This window comes from Clarias gariepinus, chromosome 27 (assembly GCF_024256425.1).
Source record: "Clarias gariepinus isolate MV-2021 ecotype Netherlands chromosome 27, CGAR_prim_01v2, whole genome shotgun sequence".
In the NCBI taxonomy this organism is placed as follows: domain Eukaryota; kingdom Metazoa; phylum Chordata; class Actinopteri; order Siluriformes; family Clariidae; genus Clarias; species Clarias gariepinus.
The window spans coordinates 20,044,832-20,067,775 of NC_071126.1; the positions used below are offsets into that span (position 1 = coordinate 20,044,832).

At 39.1% G+C, this 22,944-nt stretch overlaps 1 protein-coding gene across 2 annotated transcripts in view; it reads left to right on the forward strand.

Moving 5' to 3' along the window:
• The first annotated feature begins 4,539 nt into the window (after window positions 1-4,539).
• Window positions 4,540-22,944, forward strand: part of btbd7 (BTB (POZ) domain containing 7) — a 35,102-nt gene continuing 16,697 nt past the window's right edge. Inside the window, exons 1-3 of one of the 2 annotated variants that reach the window (XM_053488815.1) lie at window positions 4,540-4,921; window positions 19,631-19,866; window positions 21,566-22,630. In XM_053488815.1, coding sequence (XP_053344790.1) covers window positions 19,785-19,866; window positions 21,566-22,630 — 1,147 coding nt within the window. In that variant the 5' untranslated portion in view covers window positions 4,540-4,921; window positions 19,631-19,784. Of the gene's footprint in view, window positions 4,922-17,440; window positions 17,530-19,630; window positions 19,867-21,565; window positions 22,631-22,944 lie in introns of those variants that run through there. The other variant, XM_053488816.1, reaches the window with a different exon arrangement.

Here is a 22,944-nt window from a genome sequence, read left to right on the forward strand (position 1 = left end):
GCAAATAAAACATGATAAAGTGCATTCTAGGGTGCAGCTAGGGTCGATAAAAAGATGATAAAATGCCTTTTGGGTTGCTACTAGGGCAGATTCAATTCAATTCAATTTTATTTGTATAGCACTTTTAACAATTGACATTGTCGCAAAGCAACTCTACACAATCATAAGAATGATTTAAGTTTGTATGAAATGAGACCCAATAAATGATGACAGTTAACATTATATTAAATGTAGCCACTAGGTTTGGATATGAATTTCACCATTTAACCATCTAAAATATTTTTATTTAATGAATTATTATGAAGCAGTGCTAAAAAGTCCTGATGAAGGAAATGTAATTCATGCTAAACAAACCATTTACAAGCATCTAATTGGCACTGTATTGCACAAACAAGTCCTTACTAAACCCTTCAGATTTACACAAAAACACAAACAGGATGTACCGAGTCTGAGGTCTGCAGATCTACTGTATTATCATAAACACAGGAAAGCTCTCTCATTACTCGAACTGCTCATCTTCAGAGACGACTCTGTATTCTGATTCTGATTCTGAGATTCGAGTCACCATGAATCATTTTCATTGAACTGAAACACAAACAGAAAAATACATGGAAATTATTTTATTTATGTTTGTCTCTAAACTTGGCGGCACTTTGCTCGCATCTCCAGGGTCTGGGTTCAATTCCCGCCTTGGGGTCTGTGTGATGGAGTTTACATGTTCTCCCAGTGTTTGATGGGTTCCCTCCGGGTATTCTGGTTTTCTCCCACAGTCCAGTCCACGTAGTGTGTAAATGCGTGTGTGAATGTTGACCGGAGGTCCTACCACGATCATAAACTGGGAATAAATACAACGGTCACCAGAGGTTCCTAAGTGGATGTTCAAGTTTATAAATCAAAGCCAAACTCAATCAAATACAAATCTTTACACGAGTAATTAACAGATTCATCATTTAACATTTTTATTGACACATCATATATTCCTACAAAACATATAGCTGTTTAATGTTGATGTTTTATCTCTAAATAAAGAGGCAACTCTTATGAATTGTAAATTGAATCCTGCATTACTCCTCATTACCACATGGAGGCCCTCTCTCATGACAAATGTGGTCATTCATGTTACCAAAATGAAAAATAGAATAGTGTAAATAAAATAGAATACAGAGAAAGAGAGTAGTTGATATAAATCAAATGATAAATTTTATAATGGAGTAAATGGAGATAATTATGTACTTATTTAATTTAATTTCTTTCTTCCTTTCAGCCATTTAGAGTAACTTATGGGATTAAATTATAAAGTATTGATTTACTTTATAATGGATAGTGGATTGATTGTCCATCATTTAGGAGATACAGAAAGAAATGAATAGAGTATGAATTTTTATTAGCATGTCTTTGTGTTACTCTTCATCGCTACTGCATGTCTCAATTTTCCATAAATGCAAAAAAAAAAAGGCCAAAGAATAAATGAAGTCAACTATACAAACATAGTAAAATATAGAATATTATATATTTATAGAATATATTTAAAGGCTATTGTTGTTGCTTTTTAAATTGTCTACACCAGATAATGGAATTATTAAAAATTTCACACACCATCATATAAAAATATATAATTTAAAAATTTGTTCACATTTATGGTTTAACTTGTGAGGCATACAGATTAGCAATGCACACAAATGTAATAAAACAATTATGTTACTTCAGAATTATAATCAATACATACTGTATCAAGAATTAATGAATGATTCATCACAGTAACTAACAAATAAACTAATTAAAACAATTGTACAAAAGAAGTCTTAAAACTCGTGATTTCTTTTTCGCCATAAAGCTACAAATCGAAGTATAGTTGCAACCAATGATGATCGGGTCCAAGCACCTGCGTTTTTGTCGGCCGGGCGCACCAGAAAATCAGTGGGCGCTGTGGGCACATGCATTTCAGGGAAAATACCAATAAAATTATAACATGATTTTAGAAAAGGGGCAATTTTATGTTAAGTCCTTTAAAAAGCCACGGATGCTGTAAAAAAAAAAAAGCATCACACTTAGATGTCACTCACGAAATTATTAGCCACTTTTCAACAAGTTTAAGGCATTGTCATAGCTGATCCCTTTGACATATTAGAAATCCCTTCACAATTTTGCATCCTCAATGTCTTGCGATCACATAGGCCTAGTTTGGTGGCGATCATATAAATCCCCTAAAAGAATTATATATCAAATTCTATTAGGTGCGTTTTGCAAACAACCAAAAATAATTGACTTTCTGTTAAGTAGAGCAAATCACATGCATAGCAAAAGTTGTTCAACTCAATAAGATCTGGATGTCTACCGAGTTTTACATGTATATGTGCAAGTGTGTATAAGCTATGCAGCAAAATCTCATGTAAAGACCCTGGGGGTGTGTATCTCACACAAGCCAATAAAGCAGTACCTTGACATACGAATTTAAACCTTTCCAGAGGTGGTTTCTTAAGGCAAAATTTCGAATGGTATAAAGCTGATAGGACATAATGTGAATGTAGATAATTTGTTAGCATCAGACGACGGATATATATCTGTAGTTGCTGTGGCAGTTATTTATAGGGTTGGGTTTCCAACTTAATGCCTGACTGTATCTGAACACTTGTTCTAAAGTAATGCTGTAACTATATGTACAGTATGTTTGTATCCCGAGGGACCGCTGTAACTATATGTACGGTATGTTTGTATCCCAAAGTTCTGCTGTAACTATATAACAGTATGTGTGTATTCTAAAGTAATGCTGTAACTATATGTACAGTATGTTTGTATTCTAAAGTAATGCTGTAACTATATGTACAGTATGTTTGTATTCGGAGGTATCGCTGTAACTATATGTACAGTATGTTTGTATTCGGAGGTATCGCTGTAACTATATGTACAGTATGTTTGTATTCTAAAGTAATGCTGTAACTGTATGTACAGTATGTTTGTATTCTAAAGTAATGCTGTAACTATATGTACAGTATGTTTGTATTCGGAGGTATCGCTGTAACTATATGTACAGTATGTTTGTATTCGGAGGTATCGCTGTAACTATATGTACAGTATGTTTGTATTCGGAGGTATTGCTGTAACTATATGTACAGTATGTTTGTATTCTAAAGTAATGCTGTAACTGTATGTACAGTATGTTTGTATTCGGAGGTATCGCTGTAACTATGTGTACAGTATGTTTGTACCCCGAGGTATCGCTGTAACTATATGTACGGTATGTTTGTATCCCGAGGTATCGCTGTAACTATATGTACGGTATGTTTGTATTCTAAAGTAATGCTGTAACTATATGTACAGTATGTTTGTATCCCGAGGTACCGCTGTAACTATATGTACAGTATGTTTGTATTCGAAGGTATCGCTGTAACTATGTGTACAGTATGTTTGTATCCCGAGGTATCGCTGTAACTATATGTACGGTATGTTTGTACCCCGAGGTATCGCTGTAACTATATGTACGGTATGTTTGTATTCTAAAGTAATGCTGTAACTATATGTACAGTATGTTTGTATTCGGAGGTATCGCTGTAACTATATGTACGGTATGTTTGTATCCCGAGGTACCGCTGTAACTATATGTACAGTATGTTTGTATTCGGAGGTATCGCTGTAACTATGTGTACAGTATGTTTGTATCCCGAGGTATCGCTGTAACTATATGTACGGTATGTTTGTATTCTAAAGTAATGCTGTAACTATATGTACAGTATGTTTGTATTCGGAGGTATCGCTGTAACTATGTGTACAGTATGTTTGTATCCCGAGGTATCGCTGTAACTATATGTACGGTATGTTTGTATTCTAAAGTAATGCTGTAACTATATGTACAGTATGTTTGTATCCCGAGGTATCGCTGTAACTATATGTACGGTATGTTTGTATCCCGAGGTACCGCTGTAACTATATGTACAGTATGTTTGTATTCGGAGGTATCGCTGTAACTATATGTACAGTATGTTTGTATTCTAAAGTAATGCTGTAACTGTATGTACAGTATGTGTGTATTCTAAAGTAATGCTGTAACTATATGTACAATATGTTTGTATTCGGAGGTATCGCTGTAACTATATGTACAGTATGTTTGTATTCTAAAGTAATGCTGTAACTATATGTACAGTATGTTTGTATCCCGAGGTATCGCTGTAACTATATGTACGGTATGTTTGTATCCCGAGGTACCGCTGTAACTATATGTACAGTATGTTTGTATTCGGAGGTATCGCTGTAACTATATGTACAGTATGTTTGTATTCTAAAGTAATGCTGTAACTGTATGTACAGTATGTGTGTATTCTAAAGTAATGCTGTAACTATATGTACAATATGTTTGTATTCTGGGGTACTGCTGTATACACTTTGCTTTGTATAGTATTATTATGTTGATGGTGAATTTTGTCCCGGTTGTTTGGTTTAAATGCTTGTTGAATTTTGTTTCTTTCGTTCCAGCATACGCCGTGTATGCGGCAGCGTGCGCGCGCTCAGGCGCTCGAGCAGTCAGTCAGCTGCGCGCGACACACAAGAGAGGAGGAGGAGGGATGAGGGGGAAGCTAGGCTAACGGTGTAGCTCCGTGTATCTGTGAACACTTTCCACAGTTCGCCTCAGCGGGCGGGTTTAAAGCACCGGGAGTGATACAAACACCGGGGAAAGTCACGGAGAGAAGACGGGGGAGAAGTTTCTAGTCAAGTTTGAGTGTTTAGTGAGGCGGCTCGTGCACTAGATCAGAGTCTCGGAGCTGGTGACGACGAAGCTAAGCTAGCTAACTGAGGGGAGGGGGGAAAGGGGGAGGAGGAGAAAAAAGTACCTTAGTGTTCAGTTTTAGGATTAATAATCTACCGCTGGTTGTCTGAGGAATTAAGAAGAAGTTTAAGAAGAAGGGATTTTATTCCTCCTCACTCTGAGGTGAGTAAATTAAGGCTGCGCTCAAGCGCAGGGCTAACTCGTTAGCGTCTTGTTTTCGTCCACACACACTGTCACGTGATCACTAGTTAACCTTGCTAAACCTGGTTACTCGGGAGTGAGTAAAGGGTGTTCACCTGGGAAGCTGTGCTAGCTGGATGGCTAACTTCCGAGCTAGCAAACCGCCTCGATATAAACACTGACATCTCATGCTAATTCCGGATTAGCCGCATGTTTACAGATTTATGGGTAAGTGTAAGACTTCTAATGCTTAGTGTTTAGTTTTAGCCCCGATACAAAGCGTGTAAAATCAGAAATAATGAAAATAACTGATTTTCTGTAGTTTGTGATGTATTCTGGATGTAGGTAGTGGAGGGTGATTAGAAAGAAAATCTATAATTTGTGTTTTAATAGTGTGTTTAACTAGGAATAAACCTGAACCAACACACAGTGCATTAATCCAGGTTAGACAAGTCACGTGTGAGTTATGATCTATATAAATAAATTAAAGGTTTTGTCTGTTCATTGGTCAGAACTTACTCTTTCAGTGATATCTTTCCGTTTCATACATTGGAGGAACTGAAACCAGTCTCTGACATCCAGAATCTTTTCTGTCGGTATGTGTGTCTGTCAGATTCTGTCACAGTATCACACGAAACTGTCTGCCTGCACAGAATTTACTGAATCTACTGCAGTCCTTACATCTCTGTCTGAAGTTTAATCTGCACCATAAGTGAAATCTAAATGTGATGTTATGAACAGTTATGTGTCAGATTTAATAATCTATTTTATTTTTGTCTCAATGTAAACAAACACGTGCACCAAAAGATATTAATTAGGAAAGATAAACTGAATATTTTTACTGGGATTAGTTTATATTTTCACTTTGGCTAAAATAACAGCGCTGAAGTGGTATAAGTGAATTTTAACGCGCTGGAGTCATTTTAGGACAAAACTTCATCCTTATCTGATCTACTTTTTCCATTTCTCATCTGTGATTTACACTCTGTTTACCGAACAGGGAGTGTATTTGTCTGACGATGAAAGAGGTACAACTTGGTGTCAACAAGGCGTAAGATACTTAACCTTACAGAATGTGATTTCTTTGTATTAATAAGTTAGACGGAGAGTTCTGCTGTACAGAAAGACAGACAGAAATAAAGTATGTGGGCTTCATCCTGAAATAATAATAAGCATTGATTGCATTAAAGCTGATCATGTTACCTTTAACCTTTTAACTATTTCTACAAACTCTTTAACCATCATCAACCGGTACTAATCCTAGTTAGTAAATATTTTTATATCAATAGTGTTGCTTGTAAACCGTTAAGTATGATGTACAGTATGTGAGGAGTAAACCTGTGATTGTGTGGGGCAGTTACAGGAAAGTAATCACACCTTCATCATTAGTCACGACTGATTAGTACCGTGTCCAGGAACAATTGCCCCTCTCCCTGTTGCCCTGTTTGCCAGTGTTTGTTTTATTTTTGCTTTCCATACTTTGGTACACTTGTGTATTTATGCTCTCAGATATGGAATGTGGCCGTTAAACTGAAGAAAATACGAGAGTGAGAATGTTAACCTTTAGTACTATGCCTGATATTGCAGATATTTTAGGCAAGAGCGTGCCTTCCTACTGTATCAATACTGTACTATTCGCATACGGTGATGACGTAGTGTCTACTTCTGTGCTCAGGTACGATGTCTGATTTGATCCGCTCAAGTGTTCTCAGTGTCCTTATGTAAAAACACCCTTACAGACACGGCATATCCTGCAGTGTTGTATTTCTCTTACACACATTTCCAGCAGTCTGCTTAAACAGTTTTTTATGTTCGTGCTTTATACTGCAGTGCTCTCATGAAGTAGGGTGGAGACTCCTCCCACAAATCATTTAATTTATTTTATTTTTTTCATACATATCAATAATATTAGGTCTAGTGTGAAGGTTGACTTTCATGTTCTCTTCTTCTCTTGGGTTTAATATGATAAGTAAGCAAATAGAATGTGAATGCCGGCCAGTGCAGAGTTGGGAGGAATTGTTCTTGTGCACAGTAAAAAAAAAAAAAATAATTTACATTTAGGCATCTCAATCCAGAGTAAGTTTTTGTTATTGGATAGATTCTTACACTGTTTACTAGGTGACTAACCATAAGTACCATTAGTCAAACACTGTTGGGATTTTTTTTATTTTTTATTTATTTATTTATTTGTTTATTTTCCTAAGAAAATAGATTTGTTCCCTATTGCTTATCTCTATTTTAGGTTATTACGAATATTAGGAGGTATTGTACATACATTTATGATGTATGATATTATTATGATGATTATATTGTCTGTCCACTATTAATAAGGTCACATGATCATGCATGTTTTCTCAGTGTATACAAAGATTGCTTTCTCCCTGACATGATCTAAATGAATCCAAAACAGTGACCTCAAGGTGGGAGGTGCTCACTGTCTCCTCCCCTGTCAATTACTGAGACACTAGATGGTCGGTAGAGGGAGAAGGCAGATAGCGGTTTCCTCCCACTGTTTCTGAAAACATATGAGCTGATTTTCTTGTGGTTTGTCAGATGAATCATGCGATGACCTTCACCCTTCCTGTTGGTGTGTGTTCTGTGGCAGGGAGAGCACGCTGGGTGGTGGTTGTTGGTGCCTGGTCAGGGAGAAATATAATGTGTTATAACCGCAGACATAAACATGGTTAAACAAGCTCTTTAATTGTGATATAAACTCATTCAGCCTGAGTGCGCCCTGCTGTGATAGGAGAAACTAAAGTAAAGTCACATTCTGAAGTGAAACACTATGCATGTTGTGCTGTTATAGTAAAATAATCAACAAAGAAGAAGTGTGCTCGGTTTTACTGCTCTGAAGGTGATTCGTTTCCTCCAACAGCATGACCTACAGTGTTTTATTCCTCTTACACCACGACATTCTATCGTTAACATTTACTATATTAAATTCTTTGAATGCTGTTATCAGTTTTTAATCCAAATTTAATTAGTTCCTGCTTTTGTTTTAGCAAATAATAAAAAAAAAAAAACAATAATCTCCTGATTAAACCGGACTAAACAAAGCTGGTCAAAGAAGTACTGTATTTGAAGCGTACCTACATACGTATGAGCATCATAACTCATTCATAGCCATTATATTAAGCTTTTCTCACACAGGGTCTTAAGCTTTATGAATCAGGGTAATAAATGAAAGATATCCCATCACATTACTTTAAAGGTCATCGACATCATTGATGAGCTTTCCATAAAGCATTGAATATCGCTTTATAAAGCGTGATGCTTGGATTATGAAGCCGTCTCCTTACCCAAAGCTCTGTCATATCAGTGGCTGTTTATCGGTCATGGTTATGAGATTATTAACCGTTTCGAGACTCAACAAGCTTGTGCAGATCTTTGTGGTTATTTTGCACTGTGATGGTATTGGTTTTAATATGACGTGATGTCTGTAACGCTCTAGTGATTAAATACAGAGATAGCCGCTTTTTTCTTACAATGTCTGTTGTAGTCCTCCGAATTATAAGGAAGACTGTGTATTTGATTCAATTAGGGTTTTTGTTTTAATTTGATTTGCTAGCAGTGATGCTTAAAATCTGATTTGTCTGAAACAACTTTATTTCTTAAGGGTTTTAAAGTACTAAAAATTAGCTAGCGGAAGGAGCGGATAGCTCTATTCTCTGATTGTATTATGCAGCTCCTAATGGTGCATGAGCAAGCAGTTTGAAAAAATCTTTTCAAACTGCTTGCTCATGCACCGTCGGGAGGAAACAGGAATTGGCTACGGCTAAATTAGGGAGAAAACTGGGAAAACAGCTGTAAATGAAAACATGAAAGTGTCTATCATGCTTTGAATTGCTGTGTTGATATTTTAAATGTCGTATACAAAGCTGCTGATCTGCTGCGCTACACTACAGATCAGTAGGTGGCGGTAGTGCACCAAACCGACCCAAAAAGTAAAAGAAGAAGCGATACTCTCATGAAATGTGGAAAATGGAAGTATTTTATTTGCATTTCCTGCAGAAACTGTGGTATGTTTTTAAAAAATATATTTTTTAGAGGATATGAAAGTTGACCTAAATAGCGAATGAATCAAACACAGATCCATTGATTTAATTAACTGAATGAGATCAATCGATTTAATTAGCCAGCTCTCGTGTGTCCCTGATAAACAACAAGATGCGACAAAGTTTTTACAAATCTAACACAACAAGTGAAAGACTGACGGACTATGTAAACATCTTTATGGAGTAACAGATGACCCAGGACGTACTGCATTGTGTTTTTAACCCGTGTACGGAAAGAAAAGAGGGCATATTCATTTTATAACTTATTCATCTTATCTCAGTGCTTAGGATCGAATTTTTTATTTTTTTTGTTATTTATAAATGGATTAAAAAAAATCTTTCTTTTGATCATACAAACAATACTCGAGTTCTTCTTGTGTGTCCGTGATTGTGTTTAGATACAGCGCTGAAACACATCATTTATTTATTTCAAAACATAACAAAGAAACAGACTTTATCGATAAACCGTGCGCTCTGTCATTTATTCAAATTCAGCTAAAGATAGGATTTATTTGTTTTATTCACAGGAATTGTGTATAAGTGCTAAATTAAACCTTACACCCACCCACTTCTTACTGTGGTCCTGCAAAAAAAAAAAAAAAAGTAGTAGTAGTATATAAAATCAGTTAGAGCATCAGTGTCATAGTGTGTGTGTGTGTGTGTGTGTGTGTTGCTAAATCAGGAATGTTTAGTTTAAATTAAACAAATTGAGTAGTTCATGTTGTTGTTGTACTCGTGAATCAGGATTAAGAAGTGTTTTAGATGTAATTTTCTTTACATGTTTTCTGTCTCTCGAGCGAATCGAAGGTGTGTTTCATTTCCTGCACTGTGCTCCCACGACCTCGAACTGCCGAGTGAAGGGAAAATTGAGAAACTTTCTCCTCTCCCACTCAAACCCCTAGATTTTCTTGGCAGTGACGAGGTGTGACCCTGAAACTTACAGGTTCTTACATGGTACTCTGTCTCACTCAACACAATGTGTTGCTCGCTTTTGGACAACATGTTCACCCGTTTTTTTTCCTTATTCTCTTATGGGGCAGTTAAATGGCTTTAAAAAAATAAAAAATATATAGAAATTAAGTGTTAAGATGAAACTGAAGATCAGGATGATCCGTGTGTTGCGTGTTTTGTCATGTTTTTTTTTCCTAGCTTGTACACAGTCATTAGGGGGTGGGGGTATTTTGTGTCTGTGCAGGAAAAGAAAGATGTGTATAAAAAAAAAAAATAAATCTAAACCACGCTTTCTCCATACTGCCTCCACCATCCATCATGTTCATCTTTTCAGGAGCATTAATGTAGCCTTAATAAGATTAATCTGAATATTGGTACATTTATAGCAATTACGAGGAATAAAACACTCAGTGTGTAGTGCTTTTATAGGAAAATTAATAAACATGTTGTGAAGAAGCAACGTCACTTCTTTGACACTGAAACAGATTAGTTTCCTGTGCGCGCGTTATTCCCCTTCATCTCAACTATTCATACTTATCCATTTTTTGAGTCGCATCTAACATTGTGGAACATTTGCTCATAACACACCAGCCTGTTGGCATCAGAATACTAAGAGTGTTTTCACATTAGGTCTGATTGATTTATCAATTTATCAATCCTATGAATGATTGCTCCGCCCTTCTCACTTTGCAACTGGGCAGCGTTCACATTATTTTTGTATTTACACACTCCAATACAGCAGGTGGCAGTATGCACCTATTTTTGCAAGCCGTCATTAAACACGAGAAGAAGACAATGAGAGGCTAACCTTTGTGCTATTTGGGGGGAAAATGACTAAAGCTGTGTAGGTCAGAGGATAAGATCAGTACGTGCTATGAGCTCCCTGAGATTTCGGTAACTTCTATGTTTAAGGACCTGAGCATGCTGTATCGTTTTCGAGAGCACCATTACCACCGAACAGCAAACTCGGGCACGGTTCCCGAAGTGCTGAGCAGTTGTGTTCACACTGATTAAAATGAACCAGACAGAAATGATTCTGGCGTCCTGATTTGAAAACGCCCCCTAAGTTACAGCTTTGCTCTGGATTGTTACAAAATGCTGACAATGGAGACTTCTCTCAGGAATGTTAAATAAAGATGTCCTTGCAAAAACAAATGTCCCCACATTAACAGTTGCCCCAGACATTTTCTTTAATCATCACTTGAAACATTAACGTGTGAGAATATAAATCTGCCCTGATGTCACTTCTGAGCAATCTGAAAAAAAAATCCACCAGTTTGTACATACAGCAACTTGTTGCCTTATTTTTCACACTACACAGTATTAAGATCATCCATCCATTATTTATTTATGTTTTTTTAAAAAGCAATATTTCATTTTAACAATGAGAAAATACATGATTATCTAACGTATGAAAAATCGTGAGATGGAAAGGGGATACAGGATCGTATTGTTAATATTTCAGCATATCGATGATATCATATTTCCCAGCTCTAACTGGGTATACACTGTGTTTGTGTGTGTGCTTAACAGTTTTCTCTGATTTCTTCTCCTCCTCCTTCTCCTTCTTTTTCTCCTCCTCTATCAGTCTCATCAAATCCATACTGATTACTCACGCACTCATTACAGGTTACGTCTATTAGCCAGGGTGTGTCTGTGTGTGTGTGGTGTGCTGTATTGCTTAGTGTATTACTAATGAAAGGTGTGTGTGTGGGGGGGGGCGTGAACAATACTAAAGTTATTTGCTGTAAAATGATGTGAACAAGGCCTGTGTTTTTCTCTTCAGCAGACTGTGATTACAATCTGTTTGTAAAAAGTAAGGGGGGGGGGGGGAACAAGGCCATGCTCTGTAGACAACATCCTGTTGTGTTTGTTGCTCCGATGGTTCAGATGTAATCTGACGGCTTGTGTAAGCGTGTTTGCCCAAAGCTGACATGTTGTGGAAAGAGTTGTATGAAAGGTTAGGTGCTACTTTTATCTCCAGCGTCGGTGTGAGAGAATGAGGACATCTGCCAGATCAGACTTTTTTTTTTTTTTTGGTAGCGTGATGGTACCAATGTGTAGGTTAGTTTATTAGCGGGTGTAATAGAAAGAACAGAATTTTGAGATGAACTTTATAATGAAACAAATTATGTTGTGGAAAACTTTGTGTGAATCCTTTCTTTCTACTTTATACACTCCTGATAACGTCTCCGCTGTTGGAGTGTAGACATTTCTGTTTTATTGGATGGAGTCTCCTGTGTATGTGATGTCACCTTGAGAAGTGAAACCTCATGTGGAAGGTTGCATCTTTTCCTTGTGTGTTAATGCTCTGTAGTCAAGTATAGAGTCGATTATACAATCGTACGCACTCATTAGTCTCTCTCCCTCTTAAACACACGCACTAGGATACCAGTGTAACACACAGCACTTTATTCCTGCCTCTTCAGTTCAGTGCACATCTCTTTGTCCCTCAAACACTTTTTTTTATCTTCCACTCACACTCCTAATTATTTTCCTAATAACTACAAGATTCTGAATATCGTCACAGTGAGTCTGTATGCAGGAGTTCAAACATGTCGTAAATGTTTTTATTTCAGTGCATCAGTGTTTAGACTAATTTATACATCGCTTAAAACAGGAGGTGTTGTGGGAAATCAGGAGTAGGAGAAAAAACTGCCATTCCTCCAGTTGTTTATTGCCCCAGCAGTTGAGAATGCCCCGGGTAAGCAGGTTGCTGAAGTAAGGGAAGCCACTGCTGCGGAAATTGCTTAAGAGGTACCAGTTACATCAGCGATAAAGGAGACAGATACTACTGAATTTTACCAGTATAGTAGAAGAAGCCCATTTTGCCCCAGTAATCAATGAGGCGCCAGTTAGATCAGCATTCAACGAAGCCCATTTTACCCTAGAAGTATAAGAGGTACTAGTTAGATCAGCATTAGAGGAAGCCCCTTTTGCTCCAATTGGAGATGACGCACCAGTTAGATCCGCAAGAGACTTTTTTTTTTTATCACGCCATCCTTCATGTTTGTTTCTCGATATTTACACAGTGTTGAATTTTGTATGTGTTGTGTTTGATGTGATTCTGCTGAGGTGTTAAACAAGTGTTTTGTGATTTTCAAGGCCAGCTAAAATACACACACATACACATGCACACACAGACGCGTACACAGCCACAGAGACCATATGTAGCAGTGTACTGATAGTAGACAGTGTGTGGGTTTTACACGCAGGGGAAAGCCCCAGTGATCATTAAGACCACACTGATGTCTCCTCAGGACGAGAGCTGCATTAGACACAGAGGAAATTATATGCGTTATTTCAGGGGAGGTTTGTTATTGACCTTTCTGTAACACATGTCTGATGGATTGTGTGTGTGTGTGAGTTGTCAGTGGTGACAGCTAATCATGACCTTTAGATGATGTCTCAATGTCAGTCCAGGAGGCTGCAGTAAGAGAGGAAACAGGCAGAAACCGAGTCGAACAGTTTTGAATCCTGAACGCTCATGGCGCTGGTTTAAGCCAATTATGGATGTTTACTACACTGATTGTAGCTGGAGTAAACACAACAAAGCAGACAATTACTTTATCAGGAGCTTATTCAGTCTGTTTATGTATCTGTAGAGGCGGACATATCTACACTTCCTGTTGATCTGTGTGCCAGGCTGCTGTGGGAAAAAATGTAGGCCTGAAGAGGATTATTTTTCTGTAGCAGAACGTCTTTTAAAGTGTTTTAATGGTCTCATATCTAAGTAACTAACAAACCATTGCTAGTAATGTACTAGTAAAATACGTTTTAATGTATTGTAAAATACTACTCCGTTTTACTTTTACTAATACAGCAGTACCTCGGCATACAAGTTTAATCCGGTTCTTAAGGTGAACTTTGTATTTTGTATATCTATTTGTAGATAATCCTTTTCAGCCACCTAAAGATCTTACCAATTTTACCAATTTCCAACACCATAATCCTATTTCTGCATGTAAAAACCGCAGTACCGGCTGCTTTAAAAACCAAACTTAAAGTGGCCATATTTTCTTCTTGCTAACAATTTTGGGACCCATGGTACTTCACAAAATCTTGCATAAAATGCAAAAAAAAAAAAAACAACACAATTTTTTGCTTGGATTTCTTGCATGCACGAAGATGACGCTCTAACGCTGAAGTTTTGAACGGCTCCTGGATGTACACAGTGTTTGCTTTGACTCGCTTTATTCGCTCGTATGCAGAAAATCCTTCGTATGCTGAGGAAAATTTAAGGTCTGTTCAAAATTCATTGATTGTTTCATTTTGTTTGATTCAAAAGTCGGTGGTGAATTAAGTACCTTTTTTTAATGTCTGTTAAATTTTGTCTCTTTTATTTCAGCATACAGCGTATGCAGTAGCGTGCATGTGCCGTAGTGCTCGGGTAGTCAGTCAGCTGCGTGCGACTTGCACACGGGTGATCAGGGAAGAAGGGGATGCTAGACTAACAGTGTAACTGTTTCTGTATCTTCAGTAAACCTTGCACAAAATGCAAAAACAAACAAAAAATGTGTGTTGCTTTCCTTGACTTTCCGCTTACTCAAACAAATTTTATAACGGCTCCTGGACGTACTTGCAACTTAGCCAGCGTTCGTTCGGCTCATTTTGGTTGCTCGTATGCTAATTTCAGTTCTAAAGGCAGGGCATTCATAGGCTGGGATACCACTGTATGGGGGAATTGCTGAATGTGTATTGCTTTTCACCATCGTAACCCGTCGACCATCTGAGACGAGAGAAGTGACTCTTCGGTCGATTCATTGATTCGATTCATGATTCAGAAGCCTTCAATCAGATTGGATTTCGAGGTCACACACTATTAGGTGCCTGGAAAAGGTCTATAATCACTGTGAGTGGTTTTCTTTAACGATATCATGTGCAGTTTAGTTTGTTGCAGTCTGGTCATTTTGTGATGCATCCTTAATGATTATTTAAAAAGTGCCTCTCTAAAGAAAAAAAAAACTCCTGGTTTGATTGCGTGTGATTCGTCTGTCGCGTCCGTATCATGATTAAGTTTCAGTATAACCTGTGCAAAGGAATGCGCAGCGAGTGCGCCGTGCTGACATTGGCACGCTCGCCGTGTGGAAACTGTTTATATTTCATAATCATCTCTCTTCTTTCAGTTTTGCTGGCTTGAGTACGATGATGATTTATTTACCCATCATTTCTGGCACGCTGAAGTGTTGCTCAACGCTCAGGCATGTTGCTCCAAATGTTTGCTTTAGCCTTTGCTTGGTCTTTTTTTTATTTTTTTTTTTATAACCAGCAGTCTACAGGTGGCAGGTTGCCTGTTTGCTTGCAGGAAGTAAGGGAATATCAGTGCAGTTTTACTAGGCTGAGCACAATTCGCACAGCTTACCGTTGGACACCTTGCGAAATTCAGGAAACATGTTTTTTTTTCCCCTCTAATTTCTGTTAGAAGTACAGTTTTACTAATACAGCCTGGGATCTTAGAATGTTGTTAGAAGGTGTGTGTGTGTGTGTGTGTGTGCGGACTTTAATAGCATTTAGAGTAACCTTTTAAAGCATCACTGGTCCAGTTATGCACTGTGAATTATTTCTTCCATCCTAACTTTTTATAAAAACGTTTACAAAGTCTCCGTGTTGGTGCCACCTTAAGGAAAAGACATAAAAAAGTATATTTTTGTTCTCTGTTTATCCCGAGAGAAGAGTTTAATCTTGTAAGAATGCCGTAAACTTTGTGATTTGTGGGAAAAAAAATCCGCCTACAGGGAATGGCAAAAAATAAGATTTTTATCAAGCCTTTTTTTTTTTTTTAACTGTTTTAAAATTCATTTACAGACATAAGCGCATTTCCAGCTTAGACCAGGAGTGTGTGTGTGTGAGTGTGTGTGTGTGTGTCGTTAAAGAAAAAAAACCCCCGGGAAGTTCAGAAGCCATTCAGCTTATTTTAGACTGGAAATATTCTGACATCTGTTCTTCAGAGAAGGGGGATTTGGAACTGAACACGCACTCGCACACATACACACACTCCCACACACCACACGCAATTTTAGTGCAAAATACGTCAATCGTTCTGCATTCATGCGGTTCCTTACTCTGCGAGGGATCGGTGGATATTGAGAAACATCCAGTGAGAGTGTGAGATTAACCCCAATGTACTACGCAGCAGATCCCTGAATCCGGTTCATTATTAGTGTGAGAGAACGAGGGTCGCAAGTAAGTGCAACCATGCAGAAAAAAAACGGCAGAGTTTCTTTTACTCTGTATCTCCAGCTCTCAATTTCTTATTTACCTTATAATTTTTCCGTCCTCGCGTTAATTCTTATCAGCCTCATAAACGATTATACTAATATCAGCTAATACTGATTAGCTTTACTTTTTTTTCTTTTTGTTTTGTTTTTGTTTTATGCGACTTGGATTCGTCCCTAGCACATGTGCGAGTCCAGATTTCGACTCTGTCAGTAATATATAGCAGTAATAAGCGGGCTGGAAATTACCAGATGGCTCGGCTTGATTTTGGCAGCTGATAGCGCAGACCGGGAATTTCAGTACAGTTGGTTTAAAAGCGTTGTTTTCCATCTTGTATTTAATGACAGATTGATTATAATTATTAATCAGGATTTGTAGAGCCGCCTGGCTGCGAAGGTTCATTCAGACTGTTGATTCAGTTTGACTTTCGATTCAGGAGCAGTGAAAGTCTTTAAAGTATATATAAAAAAAACCCCGAATAAACACTGAAATGCTGAGTAGCCGGTGGTGGTGGTGTTGATTAAAGATCGCGTAAAAAATATGTGTTAAAATAATTAATAAAAAAGTTAAATAAATTCTCTAGCGTAAATCCAGTGTGTCGTATAAAACACACATTGAATATAACTAAATACAGACGTAGACTGATCTTGTGACACTTTAAAAAAAGTTTTTAAGCAAGTAAATCTAAATATGGTTTTAAAATGCTTAGAAAAAATAAATTTTAAATGTCTTATCTAGTTCTTGAATAACAAAAATGTTTCTCGCCATGAATATAGTCATAGAAGCTGGCATGACGTTTAAAAAGAAGAAAAGAAGGCTGATCTTGTAGACATGCCCATTCTTGGCAGAGGCTAATGAATATTAATAAGTATGCGAAGGCAACAGTCATGTGACAAGGTGTCAAAACAAATCAAAACCCAAACAAGTAAAGATTTTGTAATGAAGTGGTAGATTTCGTAAAAAAAAAAAAAAAAAACTTTTTTTTTTTTTGGTTGGTCCGATTTTTGTCTGCCCATGATGGTGGTTTTTTCAGGTCATGTGATCTCAGGGAGGTTGGGCCTAATTAGCGTACTAAAAGTAAAATCTGCACAAAACAATTTTCAAAAAAATAATTATTTTTATAGACAGACCTCCAAGACAATAACGGTATCACACATCATTTTTATAAATGTTTTTATTGATTGTGTACTTGTACAGTCTGAATCAATCTTTAGACGTCTTGTCCCCTATGAAGCAACACTTTTAGTTTTTGCTTTCTTTTTTTCCCCCTGCCAGTCGTCTTCTCTCCGCTCCCATCTAGTAGGTGGTGGTATTGGACCAATTGCACATAAACTCAAAAACAAACATCAAGTGATAGACTTGTAAAATGTGAGTATTTCCGGAAGATAAAACTGTTTTGTATTTTATAAATTTTAGACTGTTTAACTAAATAATAAAAATAATGTGAATTGATTTTAAATCAAGAACTGATCCATTGATTAAATTAATTGAATCGACCAAAAAACCTCCCATTAAATCACAAAGCTCTGCTCATCACGTTGTATAGAAAATGACCACGTTTAGTCTGTAAGTCGACGGATCGATCCAGAAATCCGCTCATGCAGAGAACCAACTCACACAAACGCTAACATTCTTTAAAATCAGCTCAAGGCTTTTTGAGGGGTTTTTTTTGGTTCCTGTTTGTTTCATTAACATTTCATCACCGCTAACGTATTTGTAGCTGTCCTGCTTTTTCTTCTTAAAAACATCATTCTTATTTGGATTGGTTTGTCCTTACTCAGATACCTCCAAGTTTCCGTAGCCGTGAATGCAGCTGTGTGTGTGTACGTGCGCGCCAGTAGTCAGGTTTAGCTTTTCTATTTACAACAACCACATTCTTAATTCCACCTGCATACAAATAGCAGCTACTCTTTCTTTTTTCCCCCCATCTTTTTAAATCCGTTCCCGTGGTGCTGACATGCAGAAGTTTGTTCTTCTTGCTTTCTGTTAGTGGTGAGGGTCTTTGATGTCAAGATGCCGCGTGCAGGAGGAAAGCGGTCAAAACGCGGACGCAGGACTCGTCGCTGTTGTGACTGGCACTGTAACCGGAGCTTGCGAGTCTTTGTGCCGCCTCAGCAGGAGGCCTGGGTACACAAAAGAGCACGGGTAACCCGAGAACCCCCGGATCCCTCTGGGGCGTCTGACAAAACAATGCGGCCCAGTGTGTCTGATTTTGTGAACGAGCGGGGGGAGGGCGTGGCGCCGTCGCCCATATTTCAGGTCACGCTGCATGTAAACTTGTTCATCCATCCGGTTTGTTTGTTTATTGCGGCATAAAAAGGTGCGGTCAGATTTTCAGACCTGATAATTTTAACATCGTGGTTCTTAACATCGGGCTATCTATGAGTTTTTTCTCTCTCTCTTTTTCTCTCTCAAAAAGTCTTCATTATTTTCTCAGAAGGGAAAAAAAAACATCAGTGGAGATATGAATCTGGAATGATAAACAGCTGCATTTCTTAGATGTCTGATATTTTCCTGCCTTTAAATCCTGTTTGGAAGTGTTTGTGGTTTTGGGAAAAATGGACAAACTTTTTGTTTGAGATCTTTGAAGACGGTTTTATTAACCTGTTAACGAGTGAAATTATGACTCTTAAATTTTACTGTCTGCTTTTGTTTAGGAGTCACGTTCCTCTTAGCATTGGCATGAATAAAAAAAATAAATAATTTTATTCCTCAGCTCTCGAGTCTGGTATCGACTGTAAAACCCCTCGCATATAGTGGGGGTGCTCCGGTTGTCCGTGTGATTATTCTCGAACCCGTTATCCCTTTGAAGTTGCCATGAGAAAGTCGAGTTATTTATTCATTCATTCATTTATTCCAGAAAGTGTTGTGTGTTTTTTTAATTTTTTTAAACTTTCTCTCCTCTCGATATCACAACCGGGTTGAGCCGTTTCTATCTGCTCCAGAAATGTCTTGGCACCGTGGTGACGGCTTACAGCTCGCTGCCAGTTCGAGTGAAAAAATAAAAAAAGATCAGATATTTCTGGGAAAGAGTAGAGCACATTATGGTGTCGGTGATAATTTTCAGGTTGGATCTTCTCTCTCTCTCTCTCTCTCTCTCTCTCTCTTTCTGTAAATGGATCACTGATAAAGTGAAGTATCCTGTAGCAAGATGTTACTTTTTGTATCTTATTAACTCCTAGAAAAAAAAAGTGAGAAAGTGACTGTTCATACCATCTGCAATGTGAGTTAGAGCTTTTTAAAATTGCAGTTGTGCATTATAAGAGGAATAAACACACAAACGTGCTGTTATTTATATTACCAAAATGCTGTTATATTGTGTGTGGTGTGTGTGTGTGTGTATGTGTGTGTGTGACGTCGTTCCTCCTACCGGTGTGAAAATGATGGGACTGTAAGGTGGAGCATTTCTATTGAAATATCATCTCTCTCTCTCTCTCTCTCTCTCTCTCTCTTTCTCTCACACACACAGAGGAATGGCTGACGGTGCTCCGGTGTCTCCTTGTCTCCTCGGGCCTGTGCGGGTGAGGCTGTGAGCCGGGCGGAGCGTTCCCACTGGAGCGGAATGGTTTAGCAGGGTGGCACCTGCCGCGCACGTCAATAAGAGGAGGAGGAAGAGGAAGAAGATGGGGGTCAATGCCTCCAGCTATCCTCACTCGTGTTCCCCTCGATTCGGGGGACACTCACCAACCCAGCAGACCTTCATAGGTAACGCCCTTTACTGTTTCTAACACACTCTGCATGGCGTGTTTGATAAGATTCATAAAGAAAAGATTCTGTGATCGATGATAACACTGAGCCTGATATTGTTTGATTTAGTGTTTACGAGTTGATTTGGTTGATAAGGTGACTTCAGTGTTTGATGATTTGACTGAGTCTGTTATGAGTTGCTTCAGTTCATAATGTGATGGTAGTGTTTGATGAGAGTTGATTCATAAGGTAATGATTGAGTTTTTGCTGATTCCACTGAATCTGTTATGAGTCGATTCAGTTCATAGGGTAACGATTTAGTGTTTCATAATTCCACTGAGTCTGTTAATATTTCATTTGAGTCATAAAGCAATGATTCTGTGTTTGACGATATAATTACATCTGCTGTGATTTGATTTTGAAAATTTTAACACTATCACTGAATCCGTTATGATTCATAAGGCGGTGATTCAGTTTGACACGATACTAATTTATTTCTTTTATGATTTGATTTGAGACACAAGGAAAGGATTGAATATTTTATTACTGAATTTGATTTAAATCTGTCTAATCGATTCATGAATCAGTGTGACATGGCGCCCAATGTTATGATTTTATTTAATTTAATTTACAACGCAATGATTTAAAGTTTAATAATACCCCAGAATTATGATTCACTGTGGTTCAGACATGCAATGATTCTGTATTTGCCGATACAAGTGAACCTGGATTTGACTTGAATCAAAAGGAAATAATTTATTTAGTGTTTGATAATAAATGCGCTGATATTTTGGTAGCCCCAGTGACACTCTAAAGGTGTTATTTTCTTAAATCAAGATTAACCCAGAACAGTAACTCTGTGTTCTTTTAACGGTAAGCGGTCTTAAACAGTCCGAGATTGAGAAGACGATGAACAGAACCACATTAAAACTGCGTACTAATCACGCTATAAAAGGTTTAATAGCATTACTGTAATAAGTCCTTCGTGTAGAGATGATGAAGCGGCGGTCGTCCCAGAGGGCAGCGTGGTGTAATTGAGCCGCTCGGGAGTGCTGAGGTTCACCCCACAGCCAGAATCACGGCCTGGCCGTGTATCATGTCTCTGTGGCCGGCACGCACTCAATCATGTTCACGCCGAGACAGAAACCAAAGTCACGACCTCTCGAAGTTGCTCAGGTCTCCTGCTTTAGTATCAGAGCCAGGAGTGATCCGAAACTGTGGATCTGGATCTGGATTGGGTTTGACCCGTTTTCAAATTCGGTACAATGACCTGCTTCGTATAATGAGGAGTTTGATGTTGAGACACAGCACCTTCTAACTGATAGTCAGAGCTTGTGGTGCTATTATTTTTAGAACGTGATGATTAACTAATTTCACTCTCACGTGTAACAGATAGATAACATGTCAGAGATATGAGCACATGGCCGAGCACAACAGTTGTTCATAGTGTCACAAGCGTTATTAATCACTAAACACCAACGCGTGACTCATCCTCAGCGCGGCGGGTGGCTCCGACACCTTTTTCACTTTAGAGTTGTTTTGTTTTTTTCCTTAAATAACTGTGTTTAAGAATACTTTATCATTAAATTAATATGAACTCAGATTAACTTTTATAGCTTATACATCTATAGAGCACTGACTGCACAGTCTGTTCACTTTTCATTTAAATGCAAATCTGTGTGTGTGTGTGTGTGTGTGTGTGTGTGTGTGTATACAGGCACATCCTATGCACCCCAGGCTTATGGAGTGGAGTCGAAGCTCTACAGCCTGGAGCATTGCCCCGAGAAACCTCAGGACAAGAAGAAGAAGAGCTCCAGCCTGGCTACGCTAAAAAGACGCTTCATTAAGCGGCGTAAAGCGAGCCGCTCGGCCGACCACGCGCGCCACATGAGGGATCTGCTTTCAGGCTGGGACGTCCGTGACGTCGCCGCCCTGGTGGAGGAGTACGAGGGCACTGCGGCACTGAAGGATCTCAACGTGCAGGCGTGTCTGGCCCGCCCCGAGGCTCGTACCCTGCCCCAGGACCTGGCCTCCCTTTACCAGCACAAATACTGCACAGACGTGGAGCTCATCTTCCAGGACACGCGCTTCCCTGCTCACCGAGCCATCCTCGCTGCGCGCTGCCCCTTCTTCAGGACTCTGCTGTCCTCGTCGCCCGGGTTCAGCACCCAGCTGCTCCTGGATGTGGGCACGGCGGGGATGGACGCCTCCATGTTCTCGGCGCTGCTGCGTTACCTGTACACTGGCGAGCTGGGTGCAGAAGACGCCCGCCTGCACAACGTGGACGTCCTCCTGAGGCTCAGCGAGGAGTTCGGCGCGCCCAGCTCACTGGAGACGGACATGCGCGAGCTGTACCAGAGGATGTGCTACTACGACTCGGTGCTCTGCTTCTCCGCCGACGCCGAGCCGGACGAGCCTTTCGGAGCGGACATGAGCGGAGAGGAGGAGGAACTGAAGGCCCACAAGGCCGTGCTCTCGGCGCGCTCGCCGTTCTTCCGGAATCTGCTGCAGCGCCGTGTGCGCACGCCCGAGGAGGAGACTGCGCCCGCGCGCATCGTCCTGAACGAGTCGATCATCCCGCGGAAGTATGCCGGCGTGGTGCTGCACTGCATGTACACGGACACGGTGGAGCTGGAGCGCGTGGTGCGGAGCAGCCCCTCAGCCGGTAGTCTGGGGGAAGCGCAGGCTTTAGCCGCCGGCAAGGGGAGCATGAGCAGAGCCGAAGAGGCCATGGAGCTGTACCACATCGCATTGTTCCTCGAGTTCAGCATGCTCGCTCAGGGTGAGTCCACACCGCCGCTAATATAAACATGGGTCTATGGGTCGTGGTGTGATTGTCTCAAATTTATTACATTATAATCTGTCTGTACGTTGAAGATATTGGCGGAAAAATAATTTGATGGGATGTAATATGAGTAGTAGAACACGTCAAGATAGTTTTGGGAATTGTTGTCTGTCATTTAAAAACTACTAAACAAATTTAAATGGGGTTTTCACAGCTTGAGGTAACATGCAGGCTTTGTTTTATCATAATCGTCTCACATATGGAATTATGTAATTGGGCAAAACAACATTTATTCATTTATTCACACAACT